Source organism: Rhinoderma darwinii, chromosome 5 (genome assembly GCF_050947455.1).
Source record: "Rhinoderma darwinii isolate aRhiDar2 chromosome 5, aRhiDar2.hap1, whole genome shotgun sequence".
Lineage (NCBI taxonomy): Eukaryota > Metazoa > Chordata > Amphibia > Anura > Rhinodermatidae > Rhinoderma > Rhinoderma darwinii.
The window spans coordinates 108,493,627-108,510,258 of record NC_134691.1 but is presented as its reverse complement, the minus strand read 5'-3'; the positions used below and the strand labels follow the sequence as shown (position 1 = coordinate 108,510,258).

The 16,632-nt window shown below is 39.2% G+C and overlaps 1 protein-coding gene across 3 annotated transcripts in view; it reads left to right on the top strand.

Moving 5' to 3' along the window:
* Window positions 1-8,779, top strand: part of DLGAP1 (DLG associated protein 1) — a 598,634-nt gene extending 589,855 nt beyond the window's left edge. For all 3 annotated transcript variants that reach the window (XM_075826387.1, XM_075826388.1, XM_075826390.1), the window contains one exon: window positions 2,818-8,779. In XM_075826387.1, the coding sequence (XP_075682502.1) occupies window positions 2,818-3,033 (216 nt within the window). In that variant the 3' untranslated portion in view covers window positions 3,034-8,779. The remainder of the gene's footprint in view (window positions 1-2,817) is intronic.
* The last annotated feature ends 7,853 nt before the right edge of the window (window positions 8,780-16,632 follow it).

Sequence of the window (16,632 nt, the reverse complement as noted above, 5' to 3'; positions counted from 1 at the left end):
CCTTTCCAAACTTTAGCATAATACTCTACAAGCCAACCAATCCCTTTAGCAGACCAAAGCTCTTTTTTCTTTTAAAAAAAAAAGGGAGTAACCACTTTGTGTGAGATGTATATACATGTATGTTAAGATCTGGGGCGCTCTTCTGCATGCTCCTTACACTGAAGGGTTAATTTGGCTGTCCCTATGACTGCTTGCAGAACTGTCAGGGAGAAAAAATAAGGTTCTCACCTGTGAATATGCATATCCAACAAAATAGTGGACCCTATAGAGCCATTGCTTATTTAGTCCGAGAAAGAAAATCACAGGTAATCTCCTTGTTTTCTCAATGTTGGATGCCGTATGGGCATTTTTTATTTATTTATTTATTTTTTAACCTACCAAAGTTCTGTAGTTTACTTGTGTCCCTTCCCTGGGTTGAAGTTGATGGACATATGTCTTTTTTTCAACAATACTATGTATCTATGTAACCAGAGCTAAGGACAGAAAGCAGTTTTCTAGTATAAGGACTTTGCCATTCCCTTTGGTAATTTAACATGTGAATTAAAAAATATGCCCCTTATCGCATTCAAAAAGAGGGTCAAATAACTAGACAGTTTCTTATGCCTAACTCATCATGTAAGACATTGCCTTTTATAGTGAGTGGTATTCATTATGCTGCGTGCTACAGCATACCCTGTACTTCCTAATATTTGTAATTCACTTTTTGCCTAAAATCAACTGAAAATCACTGTGTTGCACCATCTGATTGTAGTCTTGTAAATAAATGACCTTCACTAACAACACCTATACCAAAGGAAAGTTATAGTAAGCTGTATTGGCAAGTTTAATGATTGTATCAATGGTTATTCTTTAATGCCAAAATATGCGGGTATACAGAAGAGGCCATATATATATGAAAGAAGATCCCACAGCACTCCAATATGATGAAAAAAATGGTGGTTTATTCAATCAGCACAAGCTGCAACGTTTCTGTCCTGCTATAGGACCTTTTTCAAGCATATTTATTGAAAAAGGTCCTATAGCAGGACTGAAACGTTGCAGCTTGTGCTGATTGAATAAACCACCAATTTTTTTCATCATATTGGAGTGCTGTGGGATCTTCTTTCATATTTACCCATATCCCCTGGATCGGGACTACCTGCCTGCACCCTATACCATCTTGGAACTGATCTTTGAGTGCTGCTTTTTTCTGTGTGTATATATATATATATATATATATATATATATATACACACACACACACACACACACACACACACACTTTAGAAATGGCCATAATTACTTATTATGACTCCAGAATGAATAGATGCATATAATCTGTGTGACATATTGGCAAGTTTGTAATGATGTGTCCTCAGCTAAACAATGATACTCTGAATAGTTCCAAAAGTGAAAGAATTAATACCCATCGGACATTTCTTTACAGTATTGTAACATCAGTATCACGTCTACATTTGGTGATTGATGACAATGCTAAGATGCGTGATAAATAAAGCCTTTTGATGTATTTAATATATATGTTGTTGTTGTTTTTCCTGTTGTTCATCTTCCTATCGGAAATTATGTTCTCCTACTGTTTACCACAATCATAAAGAGCTGGCTACATTTCCCTCTTTGAGTGGAGATATTTAATACTAAAACTAATGGAAGTCACCCAATTGTACATAGTCCATCAAGAAATCAAGTAAGATGTATGTATAGCCTGCCATGCCATTCATGAGAATCTTCTACCTCCTTTTATGTAAAATTTTCACATCTCTCACTCTGGCAGACTTGTCATGAACATGTATTACATGGTCGCCCATTCATTTGAGTGAGCAATGTAATACTACATTATCTGTGCGGTGGCCGCTGCGGGGGAAGTGGCCTATGACACATGATTAGAAATTTTAAAAAACAAACCCTATGTCATCAGCCTTATTGTAAGATTGGGTTGTTAAATTGGGACATTACCTTTAACTGTTTCTTTGATGCTACTCATTCGTTTTGACCTGACCCAAGTATTGGGTTCACGAAAACCTTTGAGAAGCTACAAGGAAAAAGACGTGAATTTTACATGGGGCACAGGTTCTAGATGTTGATGCTAGCAACAAAAAATGTGTTGCCTGTCCACTCACATTAGTGTTTTAAGGCCCTTATTTTTGCATCATATTCCGTGATGCTCACCACGTAGCGTAGTAACTGATATAGTGTACACAAGTGGTTATGTGCAGGCAGCCGAAAGTTAAATGTCTTATGTTTTAAATGGATTGATGTATTTTGATTCTTTTTATTACAAAGTTGACAATTTATAATAAAAAAAAAAATCAATTCAAACAGTATTCAGGAGGGTGGGGCACACACAATATTCCAAAAAAATAGTAAAAGTGAAGATATAAACATGATCCTGGACATAGCTATGCCAACCATAATGAAAACAATAGACAATGGCGCATGGATTATTTTCTAACAGGATTGATGTGTCATTTACTGGTATCTGTGCCTAACGCCTCATGCACACGACCGAGTATGCCGTCCGAGTCCCTTCAGTGATCCGAGGAAAGATAGGACATGTTCTATCTTTCCTCGGATCGGAGACTCAGACCATTTTTTACGGACCCGATTCACCTGTCAAAGCGAATGGGTCCGTGATGACGATCGGGTGCCACTCGGATGCCGTCAAAAACGGGCCCAAGTGGCACAACGGTCATGTGCAATAGGCATTACTGTTTCAATCCATTTACTAAGTGCATATAGAATAAAGAACCAGAGAGAGAAAAGCTTTCATGGCTTGTAATGAGAATCTGTATAATGCAATGAACCTTCTGCTTTAATCAGGAGAGAAGGGTCCCTCCTCCCGTGCCAAAGAAGCCATCGAAAGGTCAGGCCCCACTGGTCCGGGACAGATCTTTGGAAAGCACAGAAAGACAGCGACATGAGGCCCGGAAGCGGCTGATGTCTGCAAAGCGTGCTGCGTCTGTCCGACAGAATTCAGCTACTGAGAGTGCGGATAGCATTGAGATCTACATCCCAGAGGCTCAAACCAGGCTATGAAGCCATCACAAGCAACACTGGGGGGATATTATATATCTATATATATTTATGACACAAAGTTACATATATAATATATCCTCTAGTTTGGTTTGGAAACACAATCATGTGTATATGTTATTTTGTATTTTTCTTCTCTTTCTATACTCTCTCTTTTACTTCAGTCATTTCCACCTTGCTATCATGAAGTCCCTCTTTCAGATTGTGCTGTAAGCAGTCAGTTCTCTGAAGCTATGACCCTGCATCTCCCCTTCTCACTCATTTTACCATTATGATGATCTATAGACAAGTCATTTTAACTGGACCTTCTTTTATTTTAAGAACATAAAATAAAGGAAGAATAACTCCTTTGTATAGAATTCCTCATTGTGCCCTATTTTATTTACCTTTTGTCTAGAGCTACAGTAGTCTGTAATCTAGTGTACAGCAATAGAAAATTGTAGGGTATACAGTACTGTGGACTCTGATGTCTTCCTATTCTAAATGTGAAAAGCATGGGCTCGAATTCCCAACTTCTTTTCTATGTAGAGCAGATGGAGCACTTTATTGTAGGCCACAGACGCACCCCTCCCCAAAGGCAACAGGTGACAGAGGAGAATAGCTGTACTTCCAAGGGACAGGCCGGCAGGTAACAGATCTGTTCACAATATATGACTTTGACACATGCCTGCGTGATACACTATGAAACTTATGCTATTACTAGAGTGCACTTAAACAGATTCTTTCACAGTGAAAAATGATTTTTACAGATTTGTTTTGTAATTTAATAAAATCAAATGTTCAGCTTCCGACTAAAATAATTTTGGAGGGAAGGCAATAATGTGGAGAGTTAGATTTAGGATTAAAAGTGCAACATTTGTTTGAGCTATAGGTACACACATCGGTTGCTGTAAAGGGCCAGGAACTTTTTTTACTCCTTGAAGGGATTTCCTACCTTTATTCTGCACCCCATGCTTGAGATCAGGTGTCCCCAATTTACTCATATAGTCTTGACTTCTAGAAACCTTTCAGTAACACATAACTGTGCAGGTGACAGATCTCTCCTTCCTTATTGGAAGCATGTTCTGGAAATGAGCTTGTCTGGATCAGTCCACCCCACAATTTAGGCACTGTTCACATCTGCGTTGGGGTCCCGTTCTGACGTTCCGTCGGAGCTTTCCGTTAGAACGAGACCCTGAACAGACACAAACTGACACAAACTGGAACCAGAGGTTTCAGTTTCCATCACCATTGATTTCAATGGTGACGGATCCGGTGCCCATGGTTTCCGTTTGTCTCTGTTGTGCACCGTATCTGTCGTTTTGACGGAAGCAATTGTGTAGTCGACTACGCTATTGCTTCCGGCAAAACCTCTGGTTTCCGTTTGTATCTGTTCAGGGTCCCGTTCTGACGGAACGTCAGAATGGAAACCAAAAGCAAATGTGAACAGAGCCTAACAAGAAAGCATAGTGACTGCAGTAAAGCATTTTGGTTGGTTGCACAGACTTCTGTAGTGCTATTCAAGCAGAAGCGTGGAAAAGGCTTCAATACACAGCTTAATTTATTTGCAGGACAATCTGAGATATTTATAACTGTAGGATACTCCTTTATATTAGTAGTAGTAGGAGACCTCTGAGAGATTTATACACTTACAAATGGAATGCGATGGGAAAAAATATTGTGTAGCTACAGCTTCTAGAAGACAAGACATCTATAGAAGAGTAAATCAAATACCAGACCTAAACTACCACCCAAATGGAAACCAACAATATTGCTGGCTGCAGTCAAGTTGGATCTTAGATATTTCTCCTTCTTCAATATAGAAAATACCACATAAAGCCATTGCTCGCATTGACATATTTCAGCCCATCATATACCATTAGTGTTTAGTTTATCAAATACAATGAATGACAAATAAATTTTTAAAAGACTACATTATTGTTTTATTAAACTTTTTGAAGATTTTTTTAATCGTTTTCGTTCTTCGATTTTTGTACATATTTTGCTAGGTGCCTGTGTCTAAAGTAGTCCAGTAATAGATAATGTTTTAAAATATATATATATAATGATGCACTTTACCTTAATATGGACAGAGAACAGGAGCTCAGGAGATATAACCACGCTGTGATCTTCATCATTAGAGTTTGCTTTCAGGCATAGCATAGGATTTGAGCACATAATATTAATCCATGATAAAAATCCCAACATACATGGTATGTGTCATACAAGAATAAGAGTAGGAGATACGCATTTAAAAATATGACATCATTATAGATTACCAGACAGGACATAAATCAGTTTATGTAGAAATGTATTGGCCACTATTCTTTAGATATAAAAATCTATTATATGCCATTATAAGCAGGAGCCGAACAGCTTTTGAGGACGTATTTATAAATGTCATTAATACACTACATAAAGCTACTCTATATATCACCTAAACTATACAAATGATATATTAAAACATTTAGATATTATATATTTACGGAATGGTACCTATGAAAGTGGGAAATTATGTACAGAAATGTATAAGAAATGTTATTGTAAAGACACCAGCAGCAGTTTCCATAACTGGAGATTTCTACTACAGCTTTCACTTGCCTATGGAAATGATAAAAATGAGCAAAACCTGCACAATTGCTTAACTTTAGAGAAAAAATTTGCATTCTGTGATATCAATATAGTAATATACAACTTCATCCCTATTATCCTATGAGAGGTAAATAATTAATGAAAACATAGGTATAGTTAGGTCATATTTAGGTTGGACTTTCTTATTCAACATGTAGGTTGGATTAGCGAGAACAGTCATTGAGCCTCATTTATCAAAACTAACAGAGAAAGCATAGCAACCAATCAGAGTTCAGCATCCATTTCTTAAACTGCTGTAGAAGAATGAAAGCTGCTCTGTGATTGGTTGCAACAAGGACAGTTTGGATAAATAAGGCCCATGGGTGTATCTTATTTAGGAGAGATTTACTAAGCAAAATGCACCAGAATTCTGGAGCAAATTGCACCAAAAAACGTGGCCCACAAGCCAAACGCCAAATTTATTATGTGTTTTGGAAACTATTGGCATCTTGCTCTACAGTTTTGAAAAGTGTGCAAAAAAAAGGGCATGGCTAAGAGGATTAAAAAATATGCCAGATTTATCAACAATGTGCACCATTTTTGGAGCAAAATATTAATGTAAAATCCGCTGGCCAAAAGGTGACGTAAGGAAAAGTATCTAACATGTCTAGCAACAAGCGCCAAATTGATCATACAGTGTGTACCATTGTAATAAATTGGGCAGAGTTTCTGCTGTCTGCTCCGGTTTAAATTTAGGACAGAATTAATACGTCTAACTCTGGTTTATTAAAACGTGCAAAAATAAAAGCTGCTCTGTGATTGGTTGCTATGGGCAACAAGGCCAGATTTCCTATTAAACCGTTTTAATAAATCAGACCCACTGGTGTTTTCATCAGCCCAAAATAACTAAAATTAAAAAAGCTAAGTAACGTTACAAACTATTTTTTCTCCATTTATGCATCATCTACAGACGTGCATAAAAGGTTGCGCATTACTGAGATGTGACAGATTATGTGCATTAGTTGCATAAAAGTATTGAGATGATACAAATGCTAAACTAATATTCTAATACATGGGTAAACCTGCTTGGTTTGCACATGGACAGATCGGACACGCATTGGTACTCCACAGAATTGGTTGGATTTTGCAGTGCAGGTGTAGCCGTTCTTGTTTCTCATCTCTACTTTGGGTGGGATTGATATGCTATATTTGCCCATACCCAAGGAGTGAAAAAACTAAAGCACAGAAAAGCGTCCAATTTAATAAAAGTAGTCCGTACATCCCCTCATTATTGTTGAGGGATTGGCCAGTTTTGCACACTATAAGAAATATATTGATGTTCCTCAGCCACTGTCCGTTTACCTGGGGATTCCTGGTATGTGTGCTTTTTACTGGAGCAATAATGGAAACTAGACTAAGCAGTATCTTACGATACCTTTGGAAGTACGTAAGTGCTTATATTATGGTTGAGGGGTTTTCCCCTTTGGACAGCTCTTTTTCATGCAGGGATGGGCATTTGGCAAAGGGTTGTCTTTAGAATGGGTATCCTAGAGTAATGTTTTAATTAATAGGCAAAACTCATATATACTGCTAAATTTACCAAAACTTTGAGAAAGTACTTTCTGTATTCTCACAATGTGATCTATAAACGCTCGTCTGCCCAATGATCGCCCAGTGTAAAACCCCCTTAACTCTGCTTTCAGAAATAGGAAACTTTTAATCCCAATCAGACTGGCTGTAGTTTTATGTAAACTGTTGCTTTTACATACACTAAGTTAATATTAAATTTAATTGATTGGTTGGTTGATTTATGTGTGAGAAACTACAGTCACACAAAATAGATGTCCGATAGATATAAGTTAGTGCACTTTTAAGATCTGCCTTCTGCTTCATACTCTCAAGCATCTCAATTCTTCATAAAATTTTTGTAGGCAATTTTGAAACACAAACAGAACTCGCAATTGATGCCAATCAGCCCAATGTTTTTGCAAAGAAATGTAACTCCTACTTAATATCCCACCAAAGAGTCTTTGAAATATCCTCATTACAATTCTTAGTTGCATTCACATAACATTATAGACAAATATAGTATAATGTATACATACAAATTGGTGATATGAGTTGTATTCAGTACTGAGAGTTGTCTAAAAATGGAGTATTATATTTTTTGCAGATGTTGCCATAACTCTGAACCTTTTTTTGTAATGAATGTTGATGAATAAAAATGAAATTTTTAATATTTAAATGGAAAAAATGATTTATTTATATTTCACTTTATTTTAATTGTATTGTCAATGTTTGAATGTGCACCTCTGAATTATATTTAAAATTGTGCATCAATTCTTCTATTTTTTTCCTTTTTTTATTTTGTATTTGATTGCATAAAATAAAACCATACCTGGAATGTGACAAGTGTCATATCTGCATTCCCAGTTGTGAGTTTAAAAGTGTTTTGTTTATTCCAATTAAAGTTTTAAAAACTGAAAGCATTTTGATAGATGTGAACGAGCATTTGTATGCTTTTATGGACTAGAACTTTCCTCAAGTCACCTTCCAAGTTTGGTGCGTGGACTGAATAATTGTAAATAAATTAATGTTTCCCATAATGTAAAAAAAATAGAAAAGCAAAAAAAGACAAAATGAAATAAAATGATTAATGCATTGATTGTAATGGTTGTGGATATTTTGACAGTGATACCATAAAACAACCAGAAAACCAGACTACTTGAGGAATGCAACATGGGACAAAATTTGTCAATTAAGTATAAACACTTACAAGAACTAAAACAGTAATAAAGGACACAGTCACCAAATATGGATCTAATGGCCGCAGTGTTTATTAAGGCCTTTTGCACACGACTGTGTTTCGGAGCCATAATAGGGCTCCTATTCAAGTGCATGGAGCCTCTACTGTACCTCCATATGGTCCGAATCCAATGGTAAATAGAGAGCTGGCTCATGCACCTGCAGAGAATTTTCCAGAACCTCACCTTAAAAGATAACTTGGAAGAGAACATTAAAACACAAACAGAATACCTGGTCTAAACTTAGTCCTCTCATTCCATCCTTAGCACTTTCATGGCAACATTCCAGGTGCTCTATTCCTGCAATGTAACTACTATTTCAAGGAATTGACCACTTTCTAATGAAATTTCTAAAATGCTCTAAGTTGTGTTTTGACAACTGTAAATACCCCCAATCTCTCACCCCAGCGCTTCATTTCAGGGCTCACTGCTACCCCCTAGAAACGCTTAGTAAACAGTGAACGGAGATTATCCTGGCCATAGCTTTCAAATATTGGTCAAATAGTGGTCAGGTGATCTGTCAACGCGTGCGCCTCCCCGGCTGCCTGCTCTTCTGTGCTGGCGGTGAACTATAGCTGAACACGTAGATATAGGCAGCAGAATCTTCCTTATTTGTGCATGCGCTAAAAGCATTCAGCGCTGGCGCAGAAGAGCAGGCAGACGGCGAGGCGGTCACGTAGCAAAAATCACCTGATCACCCTCATCGTTGAAAGTTATGAACGGGATAGTTGCACCGTCCACTGTTTACTAAGTTATTCCAGAACAAGCAGGGGGCCATGAATGAAGCGCAGGGGTGAGTGATGGGGATGTTTACATAGTTGGCAGCGTCAGTACACAGCAAATTAGGGCATTTAAAAAATTCCATTAGAAAGTGGGCAACCCCTTTAAGATTTTGAATGCTATTGTCCTTGCACAGTACTGTTTAAAAAAAATAAATGACATAATAAAAATGCTTTGCCCTGGGTGTCTGTTCTGTTCTGGTAAATGTGTAATATGCAACCAAGGTAAGTAAAGCTTAGAAAGGATGATACAGTACATTGCACATTCAATTTGCTTATTTTACATTTAAAGGGGCTGTTTACTTTCTCACTAATATTGAAGGGTTTCTTTACTGTAAGAGCAGTGAGACTATGATACTCTTTGCCATAAGGAAGTTGTGATGGTGAATTCCTTAAAAGAGTTTAAAAGGGGCCCAGAAACCTTTCTTGAGGGCAATATTATTACAAGTTATGTTCTCTAGATTACTGGAGATGGGTCGTTGATTCAGGGATTTATTCTGATTGCCATATTGGAGTTGGAAAGGATTTTTTTCCCCTAAAATGAAGAAAATTGGTTTCTGCTTCATGGGGTTTTTGCCTTCCTCTGGATCAACATTGCAGGAGAATAGACTGATCGGGATGGACATGTTTTTTTCAACGATACTTTGTTACTACCACTTCTGAAATACCCTTGCAGTACTGCAATTCACAACTGTTAACTTCAAAACAAAACAATTGGGCTCACATACTATCACAGGTGCTAAACTACAGACCAAAACCCCTGCGCTATAATTCATTATAATTTTGTGGCAAAGAAAAGTTAAGGACACTAATAAAGTACGCTCAATTCCACTAGTTAAGCTGTCCATTCACATTAAATGTATGTCGACCGTAACTGCTGATTTCGGCAGAACCGGCCGACCATTTAATGAGTATGGTAGTCTCCGAACTCTCCCCCGATGGCACATGTTGGGAAAGAGCCGGGTTGGGCATGTTGATTTTCAACATGCCCGATCCTTTTGTTTGTTAGCAGATAAGCCACTGCCAGGAGTCTGGAAGCAGCTTTCTCCCTATAGAAAACACATGCATGCTCGGACAACCTGAGCATGATTGTGAATGGGGGAGTCGGGAGCAATAATGTGAATGGCCAGCTTTACTGTATGTATTCATTCAATAGCATTTATCAGAATCATTAGAACTTTCTGATAGACATTGATGATTGAGGAGTACATTAGACAAATGTTTTTAATTTGTGATGTAAATGAGTAAAATCTTCTATTTATGCCTACAGTAAATAGTCTGTAACAGCAATTTAATCAAGTTATGTAGAAATTAGATAAACAATACTGACTGTCCAAATTATTTGGAACAAATCACACCTTTGAAGCTATTCAGCCCGTGTAGCCATACTACCAGGCCATAAGGATCTGTGAATAGGCTTCGCTAGTGTACCAGCTTTATTGGTCATTTACAAGGTAATCTGGACAGGAAGGCTCACTTTACACACAGAATGTCATGGTAAAAATAAAAATCGTTCTAATGCACTTAATGTGGAGAAATAGTTCTTTTCATTTTACTTTTACATTTCCATCATTACTTTTCAGGAACTCAAATCCCACGAACATCAATATTAATAAGATGAGATTTTAAAAACCATTTTCTTTACAGCGTACCTGTATTTTCAAAAAAAGTTTGATATGTCAGAGACGTATCAGAAGTTTTGATTAATGCCGGTCGGGGTTTTGAGACCAACACGTTGTTGAAACAAAGGAGTAGATGTACACCTTCGGTTCGTTCCATCTGAGCCGTCTTCAGCCTAAAAAGGATTGCCGATAAAAGCCGAATGTGCAGACACCACTGTCGCTGAAACAAAGGTGCAGAACCACTCAGCTTTGCTCCTCCGGCTATGATCAGAACTCTTTGTTAGGCTGAATATGACTCACATAGAACATCAATGAGCGGTCTTCAGTCTAATGAAGTACAGCTACTCTTAAAGGCTAGGGCTCCACACGAACTTTGCAAAGTTGCTCTCCAGAATTTACTACAGTTACGATGCAATATGCCATTAAAATCTGAACAGGAGTGTTTCTAACCACTGTGACCCCTGCTGATCGTTAGGACAAAGTGGCAGCGGTGCTAAGAAAGCGTAGTACCACTTTGTATTCTGTCACCATCTGCTTTTTCCAAAGGTCACATAGCCGGCCCATTACAGTCAAAGTCGCACCATGCGGCACTGAGAAAACAACTTTGAAGCTATTGGCAGGAACCTGCATTCCCTGCGTCACATGTGTTCCTAAAATTGATATATCCTTTGTCCTCTTAGCCCTTCTAGCTCTAGCAGTGGAGTTTGATGAAGAGGGGTGAGAAAAATAATATGAAAAAAAAACCTGCAATTTACTTAAAGGAGTATTCCGATTACAACAAGTTACCCCCTATCCGTAGGGTAAGGGGTAACTTGCTGATCGGTGGGTGTCCGACAGCTCAAACCCCCACCGTTTATGAGAACGGGGAGTCCGAATTTGCCCGAACCTCAAGTTTGAACCGAGCGGCAGGTCGCTCATGTGAACTGCCGCTCCATTCATTCTCTATGGGAGCACCGGAGATAGACGAGTGCAGTGTTCGGCTTTTTCCGGTGCTGCCATAGAGAATGAATGAAGCGGCAGTGCGCATGAGCGACCTGTCACTCGGTTCAAACTTGGGGTTCGGGCAACTTCGGGCTCTCCGTTCGCGTAAATGGTGGGGGTCCGAGCTGTTGGACACCCACCGATCAGCAAGTTACCCCTTACCCTATGGATAGGGGGTAACTTGTTGTAACCGGAATACTTCTTTAACAGTGTCTTACCTTAAGAATGCATGAAATTGGTTGCATTATCGTAACAGCCTCATTATGCATCAAGATTGATCACTATTTGTTTGTTGGCAAGCTCATTTACCCATTGACCTGACTGACAATGTTGAAAAGTTTACCATAGGAACACGAAGTTATCAAACACAGCGGTCAATGAACATAACTATGGATCTAAACAGGTAGGTTCCTTTTTATTGGACTAGAGGTAAAAATTCACTTGTATCCACACATCACCATGTTTAAGCATCTAAAAGGGGTTGTTTCAGAAAAATCAGGAGCGCTCGGCTAACTCCGTCAGTCCCATAAAGAATAAATGGAGCGGTGGATTGGTGATAAATTATTTATGATTCAGATGCTGGAAAATCCATATTAGAATGGTCAGACGAAATGATATTAATAAGCCAATTGCTCTCTATACTTCTGCATATTACATAGATTCATTATGTACATTCATCCAGGAATTAATATACTTCTATTACAGTCAAACACCTTATACATAAAGCAATGCCAACTCAGCACTCATTTTATAAGTGCTCATAGTTTAACTGCAGCAGGGCAGCCCATGTTTATGATGTTTGAACTGAGCATGAGCCAACTGGAAAAGTATTCATTCCAGAGAACAAGAAGTGGCTGCAGAAATGTGGAGTGGTCAGCCCGGGACAATTTTACAGACACGTAGATCCTTATTCCTGGCGAAGAACCGGGCTATGTTGGCGTGAAGACTACTGAGGTAATTGGGTAATTTATCCCAAGAGATTTTGAAAAAAAAAACGGAAGATTAATCACATGCCAAAATCCCGCTGCTACTGCAGCTACCAGCTGTGAAAGAATGGATGCCAAAGAGTGAGCACATTAACGAATGCCTAAGAAGGACTGGATGTTTATGATTGAGCGTGCCTACAAGGGAATGCCAGGAGTCTCCAGTGGAGGAATGGCAATATCTAGGAAGTCTGTGAAAAGACCATTTAGAAAAATACCTGTTTAGCGCTAGGAGTCTTAAATTACAGAGAAACTCAATACTCATAACCTACTTTTCAGGTCAAACTTGTTTTAGCACTATATATTTGGGGAACCCTAAAAAAACGTACCAGTATAGTATTTGCTGATCACCTTTGCTCTACCAGAGGTTTTAATTTATCATATTAAAAAAACAGGCCTGAATTTATTTATTTTTACATACTTCTAAGAAAACTCCTATTAAGCTATGTAAATATCGTCTGCAATGAATACAGTCTGGATTATGGTACAAAGTCTTTGAGTTTCTAGAAATCTTCCATGGGCAACTGTCTGTTTCAATTTAGGAATAATAACAAAAAGTTCTGTGGGTAGATTGTGCGTTTCTGTGTCTCGGAATACCATTGAGTGGTTATGTCTGGTTGGAATAGCGTGTTCTTAAGCAAGAGTAAGGCCAAAATGGTGAGTATTTACGATATAAAACGGAATAATAATCCATTCTGGTCCCTGAGATCACTGTTTCAGAGGGTTTTTTGCCAACATTCAGACTAAGGTTACACACAAATGTTTTGTTGCTAAACTTCAAAAGTTGTGGGACATTTACAGTCCATAGGCATACCCCAAGTCATCTGAAAATGTGTATCACTGTCTGATTCGCTAATGATTTTATTTTCCATTTGCTGGATGGGATTTTTAAGTCATTTGAAAAGGTCATGGCATTTTTCCACTATAAAGCAATATAAAATTCATTCAAAAGTTGCATTAAAATTTTATTTTCACATAACATTTTTGGTATTATTTGCTCGACGAATAAGAGCAAAACAAGACAAACATTAAAAATCGAGCTAATGCAACGTAAAAAAAGTGGGTGAGCAAAAGTTACATACCTGGTATCATATACATGTAATAAAAAATGTCAAGAAAAAAATGAATCATTGTGTGTAAAAGAACTGATCAGAGAACGATAATAGAAGTATACGGCCCTGTTATTCAGGAATTTTGAGGCAGATTTTGAACTGCCTGCATGTATTTTTCTGCGCTGTGTTGCGGTGATTTTCGCCCACGGCCATTGAAGCTAATGCAAGGACCGCGGGCAAAAGACGCTGCAAAAAAACGCTCAGAACTGAAAGATGCGGGTTTGTTCTGCCTCCCATTAATTTCAAAGGGAGATCAGAGGCGGAAACCGTGGCAAGAAAGGACATGCCGCCCGGGAAAAAAACTCCTCTGCCTCCCATTGAAATAATTGGGGGGGGGGGGTTTTCGGACATTTTTTGGGGCTGATTCAGACACGGTTTCCGCGTCAAAAAACTCAGTGTGAACTGACCTTAATCCTTTGTGGTCCTCCTCAGGAAAATGAATACGCTTATAAAGATGTCCCCATGCCATTAGCCTATTGGTTTAAATCAGGGGCGTAGCTAAAGGCTCATGGACCCCGATGCAAAGATACTTCTTGGGCTCCCCCTCCACAAACTTCTCATGGCCGACGCCCCGCAGCTTTCAGCTGCATCGTTGGGTCTCCTAAGTGACCAACGATGCAGCACTAGCAGCCAGGGGCGTCACTAAGTTCCTGAAACGTCATGGGAAATAGCCCCAATACATATACTCCCCCAAAAAATGTCTGTGCGTGTAGGTATATGTGTGTGTGTATATATGCAGACAGTATCACACATTATGGGATTAGATACAGTGGCTCAGCAGAAGAGTATCCCACATGATAGGATTAAATATAGGGCCCAGCTCTCTGACATTTCGGCTCCAGCGTTGGACCGAGCAAAGGTAAGAATAATAATTGTTTTGCTTTTTTAGGTGTTACTAATTATTTTTATTTTATTGTGTTTGTGTTTTTTTTTACAAGTTCAGGTGCTGGACTACTTCGGATTCGAGGACTACTTAGATGACGGCTTTTTTTTTTATTCTCAATAAAATGGATAACGAGTGTTGTGTGTGGAATTTTTATTTCAATAAAATATTTTTCCTATGCCTTTGTATTTTTCTAAACTTTATTACTACCACCTTAGTAATGGCCGCTGGCTGATTGACAACATTCATTACTAAGGCGAGACTTAATGTTAGACATGAAGAGGCTAACACTAAATCCCATTATTACCCCGGTACCCACCGCCACCAGGGGTACAGGGAAGAGCCGGGTACGATCCAGTACCCAACCATCTGTAGTGATGGTTGGGCACTGGCTCGGCCGCAGGCTGGTATTATTAGGCTGGGAAAGGCCAAAAACAGTGGCCCTTCCCACCCTGGTAATGCTAGCTGTATCTGGCTGGTTATACAAATGGGGGAACCCCACATCTTTCTTTCAAATTTTTTTTGTATTTATTTTAAATGACGTGGGTTCCCCCCATTTTTCATAACCAGCCAGATACAATAAAGCAGCAGCAGCAGCCTAGTATTACCAGGGCGGGAAGGGTCACTGTGTCTGGCCTTTCCCAGCCTAATAATACCAGCCTGCGGCTGCCCCATTGCCAGACAGTCACTACAGATGGTCGGGTACTGGATCGTATCCGGCTCTTCCCGGCACCCCTAGTGGAGGTGGGTACCGGGGTAATAACAGGGGTTAGTGTTAGTCTCTGCACCGGCTAACACTAAGCCCTGCCTTAGTAATGGACAGTGTCAATCAGCCAGCAGCTATTAATAAGGCAGTAGTAATAAAGTTTAAAAAAAAATACAAGGACATAGAAAAAATATTTTATTGAAATAAAAAAAACCTACACAACCCTCTTTAACCATTTTATTGATAATAAAGAAAAAATAGCTGTCATCGAAGTAGTCCTCGAATCCGACGTAGTCCAATGACCGAACCTTTAAAAAAACACAAACACAAAAAAAAACATTAGTAAGGGCCTGTTCACATCACCGCTGACCTTCCGTCTGAGGTTTCCGTCGGGTAACCCCACAACGGAAAGGCAAACTGAAACCTCAGCTTCCGTCGTACAAGATCTGCACCCCCTTAAAAATGGCTGATTGGCGGGGGTCCCGGGAGTCGGACCCCGACCCATCAGCTCCAGACAGTATTATTAACGCACAGACAGTAATATTAATCTTACCATCCTCTTTGGCTGCAGCGGAGGTCCTGACTCCATCCAGGCTCGGGATGCTGTGCGCAGCGCATAGCTGCGCACAGTGCTGTGACGTCAGAACCGCCGCTGCGCTTCAAAAGGAAGAATGTATGCACTGTCAGTTACTATAGTAACGGGGGCCCATGTAGTTTATTACATAGATGTGGTGCGGGGGGCCGCATGCCCCCTGGCTTCGGGGCCTAGTCGCAATTGCGACCGATGCGGCCCCTATAGTTACGCCACTGGTTTAAATTCCTTTTTGATGGTACAGTGCCATCCGCTAGATGTGATGGAGAACTTAAATGATCAAGAATTGTATGTTGGTAACTGCCCTACAGAAACTGTAATATTCACACTTCATACACTGCAATTTTCTGCGCAATCATATCAAACCAAAATATTATCATGTGCAGGGCTGAACAAATACACTAGAAACTATAACTTTTTGGCTTGTTTCATGTGGATAGCTATGAGAATTATTATTCCAGGGCCACTAACAATCCATTTGGCTCCTGGGTTAGTCTAATGGCTCCAAACCTTTTCAGTATTTTGGCCATTCCTGATACACTATATTGACAAAAGTATTTAGATTCTCAAACATTACACCTACCGGAGCT